At 35.4% G+C, this 7,174-nt stretch overlaps 1 protein-coding gene and 1 long non-coding RNA gene across 2 annotated transcripts; one reads left to right on the plus strand and one right to left on the minus strand.

Moving 5' to 3' along the window:
• On the plus strand, window positions 4,196-4,933 carry LOC104787290. The gene is made up of 3 exons (XR_767831.2): window positions 4,196-4,366; window positions 4,470-4,626; window positions 4,716-4,933. It is a non-coding gene; the product is annotated as an uncharacterized LOC104787290 (long non-coding RNA).
• LOC104787289 (protein GrpE) lies at window positions 4,920-6,910 on the minus strand. The gene is made up of 3 exons (XM_010512829.1): window positions 6,598-6,910; window positions 6,021-6,500; window positions 4,920-5,361 (listed from the first exon to the last, which is right to left on the minus strand). Exons 1-3 carry the CDS (start codon window positions 6,826-6,828, stop codon window positions 5,197-5,199), a joined length of 876 nt encoding a protein of 291 aa, XP_010511131.1. The 5' UTR covers window positions 6,829-6,910; the 3' UTR covers window positions 4,920-5,196.

Genomic DNA, 7,174 nt, shown 5'->3' on the forward strand with positions numbered 1-7,174 from the left:
GGTGGCTGATGGCTTCACGCAGGCATGGTTTGGCCGCGGGAGGTGGCAGCTGGCTTCACGCGGGCAAGGTTTGGCCGATGGGGGTGGCCGATGGGAGGTAGCCGATGGCTTCACGCGGGCATGGTTTGGCCGCGAGAGGTGGCCGCTGGCTTCACGTGGAAAAGGTTTGGCCGCGAGAGGTGGCCGCTGATGGTGGCGATCAAGTGCGTCTCCTGTTCCATCAGCTTTTGTTTGGCTGCTGGTCTTGACCGCTTGCTTCACGCAGGCAAGGTTTGGCTGATGGAAGGTGGCCGATGGCTTCACGCAGGCATGGTTTGGCCGCGGGAGGTGGCCGCTGGCTTCACGCGGAAAAGGTTTGGCCGCGGGAGGTGGCCGCTGATGGTGGCGATCAAGTGCGTCTCCTTCGGCTTTTGTTTGGCTGCTGGTCTTGACCGCTTGCTTCATACAGGCAAGGTTTGGCTGATGGGAGGTGGCCGATGGCTTCACGCAGGCATGGTTTGGCCGCGGGAGGTGGCCGCTGGCTTCACGCGGAAAAGGTTTGGCCGCGGGAGGTGGCCGCTGATGGTGGCGATCAAGTGCGTCTCCTGTTCCATCGGCTTGTGTTTGGCTGCTGGTCTTGACCGCTTGCTTCACTCGGCCACCGTTTGGCCGATGGTCTTGGCCGCTGATGGTGGTGATCAAGTGCCTCTTCTCCAGTTCACTCTTCTTTGCTTCTTTGCATCAAAACAAGTCCAAATGCTCCAAATGTGATGATATTACTCTAAGAACCTGAGAGGTAGCACACTATATGCATATGCTCCTAAAACAACCTAGAATGACAAGATTATGCAACAAAACTAACCAAAAACAAGGCTTAAAACCCAACAAAAAACAAGATATCACATATCTAAAATTCCTTCTTTATTTTTTTATTTACAGGTGAGGAGAGACGATATCTTAACTTTGATAGTATTGAAACGTCAGATAAAAGTGCTCATGATAATATGATCTACACTTAGGATTTCCTAAACAATATACAAGTTTCTGGATTGTCAAGCCATGCTTTAACGTTGAAAATAGGAGCACATGTCATGTTGCTAAGGAATATAGACCCTAAGGGAGGTTTGAGTAACGGTACGAGGTTAATTATTACTCAGATGACCAATCATATAATCGAAGCAAGAGTCGTGACAGGAAAAAAGGTTGGTGATAAAGTACTTATCTCTAGGATGTATGTTAGTCCACCTGATGCAAAGTTTCCCTTTCGTATGAGGTGACGAAAGTTTTCTGTTACCGTGGAGTTTGCAATTACTATAAACAAAAGTCAAGGTCAGACGTAGAACATGTTGGATTGTTTCTACCGAAACCGGTTTTCACACATGGACAGCTTTATGTTGCCTTCTCTCGAGTCACAACCAGAAAATGCTTAAAGGTATTAATTACAGATAAATATGGGAAATGCCAGAATAAAACACTTAATGTTGTTTTCAAAGAGGTATTTGAGACTGTATAATTATGGTTTGTAGTTGGATAATTGTTTTGGATATTTAGACTTGAATTATATTTCTTCTCTTAAATAAAGTAATTTTTAATATCTTTAACACTACCTCTATTTAATAGTCAGATATAGACTTTCACATTGGAAAAAACCATTTTCTAATTTTGACTTATTTTATATTATAAAATAAAAGATAAATACATTGTAGATGGTCTAAGAACATTTTATTAAAAAAATTCACATGATTATATTTTATTTGGTTTCACCAATGTTGTTTATAAACATATAATTATTAGCTGTGTCATAAAATGTATATATAATTTTACATCAGATTTATTAACTACAAACTTTATCTTTAATCTGTAATTATATATATAATAATAAATATTAAAAAATATTTAATAGTCAAACAAAAGGTGAGACACTAAAACGATTAAGAGGCAACATTTAATCGTGACTGTTTGTATTTTTACAAATCTGGAATCCCCTTTTCGTTTTCGATAACAGAGAAGAAACAGGAAAAACCCTAATTGGAGAAAATCATGAGATTCGATTAGCGCCAAGGTCAAGGTCTAATTGATCTTCTTCCCGAAAGAACTAATTGGCGTATACACGCCAAGGTCTTACATTCTTGGAGTATCAGCGAGTTCTTTACAAAAAGAGTACTGCTTCTTGTGGATGTAGAGGTTAGTATCGTTAATTGAACATCATTCTTACTTAAAGTTCATTTTTTAACAATTCTTATATATACGACTTCCTACACAATTGTTATTAAACTGTGAAGAGTAACACAATCAAAACTACTTTTTTACCAAATACACTCGCTAAACTCCAGAAATATATCGACGATGTTGAATGGTATGATATTAGAAATTTTAAAGTAATCAATCCAACCATGAATGAGAGGAATACTCATCATCCTTATCAAATTAAATTCACGGACGATACCACTATGACGCTGGTCCAACAATTGAGTCCAAAGAATTACTTTTGATTCGAGTATTTGGATGATATATATCATGGAAAAATAAATCATCCCATCTCTTTCGGTAAGTGTTTCGTTAATTAATTTAATATTGATATGGTACAATATGTGAGTATAGTTAATTGTAACTTTGTGTTCGGGAATCTAGAATCTTTATAGGATTTGTTGTAACTTTGCGTATTGGTCCCTCCCTTAGAAAAGTATGAATTAAACTTTTACCAAATATAGATTTGCAACACTTTGGAAAGCTAAATTCTGTCTTTTTCCCAAATTAGTTGTCTGTGAGTGTATAGTAGATGTGGAAGATAAAAGAAGACCTGAGAGTGCCAATAATAGTAATGATGTTCTCACGTTGTTGAATGGCAGGTAAAAGACATTTACTCTACCTTTAGGACAGTTACGTTTTAAAGTTGTCTCTATTAAGATTTTTTATTAATTTGATAAACATGTAGGAATGAAACTGTGAAATGTCGTGTCAAAAACAACTACACTTCTGAATTCATGTCTAAATGGCAATCAAACGGGTGCCATCTCATATACAAATCCAAACCTTTTTTTTGTGTAATGCGGTTTGTGAAACTCGGAGAATATGAAGGCGTGTAACATAAAATAGTTCTGATATAATCATCATAAGATAACCAATATATTAATTTTAAACTGCAAATGCTTATAAAACCACAGTTCGAAGGACTGGAGAATCACCAGGCTATGTAAGATTTGATTATGTAAAAATAACTTTATACACTTTATATATGATTATGTATGATGTTAAAATAATTTTGTTTCATACACTTTATATATTTACAAGTCTGAGTTTGCTGGACGTTATTACATAAACCATGTGATGGAGCATCAAAGTGAGAGCCCAGGGACTCAGTCATAAAGAATGGACTCAGAAATAAAGATACAGTGGCTTAATTAACTTTTTGTATATGCAAACTTTAGTATAATTTTGAATGTTTATAGTACCAAATACAATGGTCTAAATAGAAGTACATTTATGGGTTGCTTAAAATATTATTTTAATAGTCTAAACGAAATTACATATTATATTATCCCAAATTATTATATCAAGGTAATTAAAATTGACCGTAACAATTGTATTTGGCTCATTTAAAATTTTGTTACGGTCAATTTGGGCTTAAACTTTGAAAATAGCCTTTAAAATTTCAATTAAACTTTAAAAATAGACTTTAAAATTTCAATTTATATTTTGCATATGTAGAGTAATACTATAAACATTTTATTAACTATTCATTTTATTATTTTAAAAAGTGAAAATAATAATATTTAATATGAAACTTTTAAAAAAATATATATTTGAACATACGAACTACTATAAAAATTAAAAAAAATTAAACAGGTTTTTAAAATATAATAAAAATTTGATTCAACATTATGAAGAATTAAATTAGTTTTTTTTTTCTATTCAGTTCTTGCCCGCACAAGCGTGCGGGTAACTCTCCTAGTAGAATTATATTTCATTTTTTTTTCATAAAATAGAAAAACACTGTTAAAGGAAAAACACTTGGAAGTAAGCAAAAATCCACTTACAGAAAAAAAAAGACGACGCATTAAAGTAGAAAACGTTAACGTCCAAAAACAAAAGATAAGATAAATTTTTTAAAAAATACCACGAAACATCCAAAAGCCCAGTGGGCTATAAAGGCCCATGCTCGTTTTAGACAATACCAAAAAACCTGATCTAAGAGCAAAGCTCCTTTAGAAAAATCGACAAAGGAATATCGTTTTTTTTTTTTTTCTTCTTACTCTCGTAATTAAAAAGAAATCTAAGAACTTGTGATCGATAGCTTCTTCATCCATGGATTTCCTTGACAATCTCTTCTTCTTCCTCGTACGTCCGCTTCTGGCCATCTCATTCGTCGTCTGCTTCATCGCTCTTTGTACTCTCTCTCTCTCTCCTAAAACTTTCAAGTAGTTGACCTTTAGGGCTTTGAGAAGATGAAGTATTTGAATTTTGACTTTTTTGTCTTTTCTATTTTGCAGGGTGGTTTCTGGCATGGAAGCTTGTACTGAGCCATGTTCCTTTGGTTCAAGAGATCTTTGGCTTGAGGAAGAAAACTATTAAACCCAAACCTGAATCACGCGGTCGAATCTCCAAATTCTACAAAAGTATCAGTTCTCAGAATCCTGTTCCCATATGGTATTATAAAATTAGACTTCACTCTTCAATTTTTATTGAATCCTTAAGATATGTGAATTCCTCTTATTTTAAACTAATTTTTTTCTTAGAGATTGTGAATTTCCGGAACTTCCAAAACAAAATGACCAAGTAAGGGATTCAATGCCTACAATACAACAATCCGAGGGAAGATTCAAGTTAAAAAAAAAAGCTTCTTAGACGTTTTAAGAGATGATTGATGTTGACTCTTTTTGATGGGATGTGTGCAATGTAATGTGCATTTTGTATAGTGGAGTATTTCAAGCACAAAAATCTTACTTGGATACAAGTCTTCATATGATTCTAAATTGTTGCGAGAGAGAAGATACTTTGAACAAATGATGTTTTCACCAACATACTACAACAAAGAAATCAAAGCTATGAATCCAAACCATGGCCAACCAAGTTGTATAACATAATCTCAGCAGCCAAAGAACTTTCCCATTCTGACATAAGCTGCGTTTTTCTTATCCCCTTGATAGGTGAATAAAAAATGGACTGACACTGAAAATTATACCCAACATCAAGACTCAAGCAGAAGGTGTTATCTCCTCAGGAGCAGCTGAAGGAGTCTTCTTGTTGGCGGGGTCCTAAAGAAACTTTAACCTTTGCTGGTCTCAGAACACGATCTCCTAGAAGAAATCCCCGGTTCAGCTCCTCGGTTATTACCCCTGCTTTAACCGTCTCAGATTCTTCTCGTGATATAGCCTCGTGCAACTACAACAATAAAGAGTTATTGATAAGTCACTCAAAATCCCAAAACAACAAACATTATACGCTCATCTGAAAACAACACCCTTTTAAGTATCCAGCCGCTTTATCACTCACTGGCAACCAAAGATCACATAACTATGAGTTGTGTAAACAACCCAATTAATTTCTTCATTATCATCACTCGCTAGTACAAAAGAATCATGTAGCCAAGATGTGAATACAAAGCCTTGTACTTCATTTGGCAGGCTCAATCACTAACTCTGTTACCAATTTCCAGTAGGTTCTAATAGAACCGTTCTATGGCTACCTCCTACAGTAGATAAGAGCCTTCCTAGTGATGCAACAAAGAGCTGCTTCTTCGTTTTAATTGCGAAGTTACTGAACTGATTCATCTGTGCTAGTGAGTAATATAGCCTTGTGCAACAACAGCAACAAAGAGTAGTATTTTAACCACTCAAGACCACCCAAATACAACAAAAAATATTCCTCTTATCATCACTTACTAGCACCGAAGAATCATGTAACGAAATAGCTAACGTAAACCCTTGTACTAAAACACAATGACTGACTCCTGTTACCAATTCCAAGTAGGTTTCTATGATGATAAGAGCACACTATTAGTGATGCAACATTATTCTATTCAAAAAAAGCTTTCAACTTACCAAAGGATCAAAGGGCTTCCCAACAGTTGCAATAGCAGCAACACGAAGATGTCTCAAAACCTCAACGAACTGCCTATAGATCCCCTGATAACTCGTATCGATCTTCTTCTCCTTATCGGTATCAACTTGAACCTGAAGCTTAGCTTTCTCGAAACTATCAATAATTGGTAAAAGACTCTTCATAATCTGAACTTTGGCATTAGACTCTGTACTAAGCCTATCCTTATCAAGCTTCTTCCTTGTATTCTCAAAATCAGCAGTTAATCGGATTTTCATCTCTTTCTCTGAAGCTATCTTCATTGACAATGACAAAACCTTGTGATCCATTTTGTTCTTCTCCTTCTCGATTTTACAAAGCATGGTTTCGATTTCTGAGACTGAGGTTTCGTCTCCATTAAAGAGAGCTTCTTTATAAACCCCAATTAGGGTTTTCACATCTGTTGGGTACTTTGAATTCGCTTCTTCACTGTTACTACTAGTCTACGAATCATAAAGATAACAGATTCCCAAATGAGAAGAAAGCTAATGAATTTCAAAAATCAAAGAAGAACTAAAATGGAGAAGAAGAAGAACTTACAGAAGAAGAAGCTTGGTGTTGGTGAGCAGAGACAGATGCTACGTAGCTGCTTCGATTGTTTGGATACAAGATTGGGAATCTTCGATTGGGTTTCGAATTCATTGGAGATGGTGAAGGTTTGCCATGGAAATGAAGGTTTCGTAGGGGAAGTGTTCTCCTTAAAGAAGAAGAAGAAGCAGATAAGGTGAAGCAAGGAGAAATTGAAGGATCAATTACGAAAGAAATCGCCATTATCGGATTGTTGAGATGTGAGCTCTGCACCGGTCAAGACAAAGGTTCACTTCATACAATTCTTTTTTTTTCTTTCTTCCTTACCAAAATTAATAGATACAAATACATACCTATATTAACATTTTTTAAATACATTTTATTTTATGTCCTTTAAATTTTACTTATTTTATTTTTTATAACATTAACTTCTACAACAATTCTATAAATAACATTGTAGAGAAACTCAAATACTAAACTTTCTTAAATTAACCAACATTTGTTACATTTATTGCCATAAAATCTTAACAACATCTATACATTCCAATTTTTCCAAAAACAACTCTACCTATTAAAGTTTTAACCCATT

Source organism: Camelina sativa, chromosome 5 (assembly GCF_000633955.1).
Source record: "Camelina sativa cultivar DH55 chromosome 5, Cs, whole genome shotgun sequence".
Classification (NCBI taxonomy): Eukaryota; Viridiplantae; Streptophyta; class Magnoliopsida; order Brassicales; family Brassicaceae; genus Camelina; species Camelina sativa.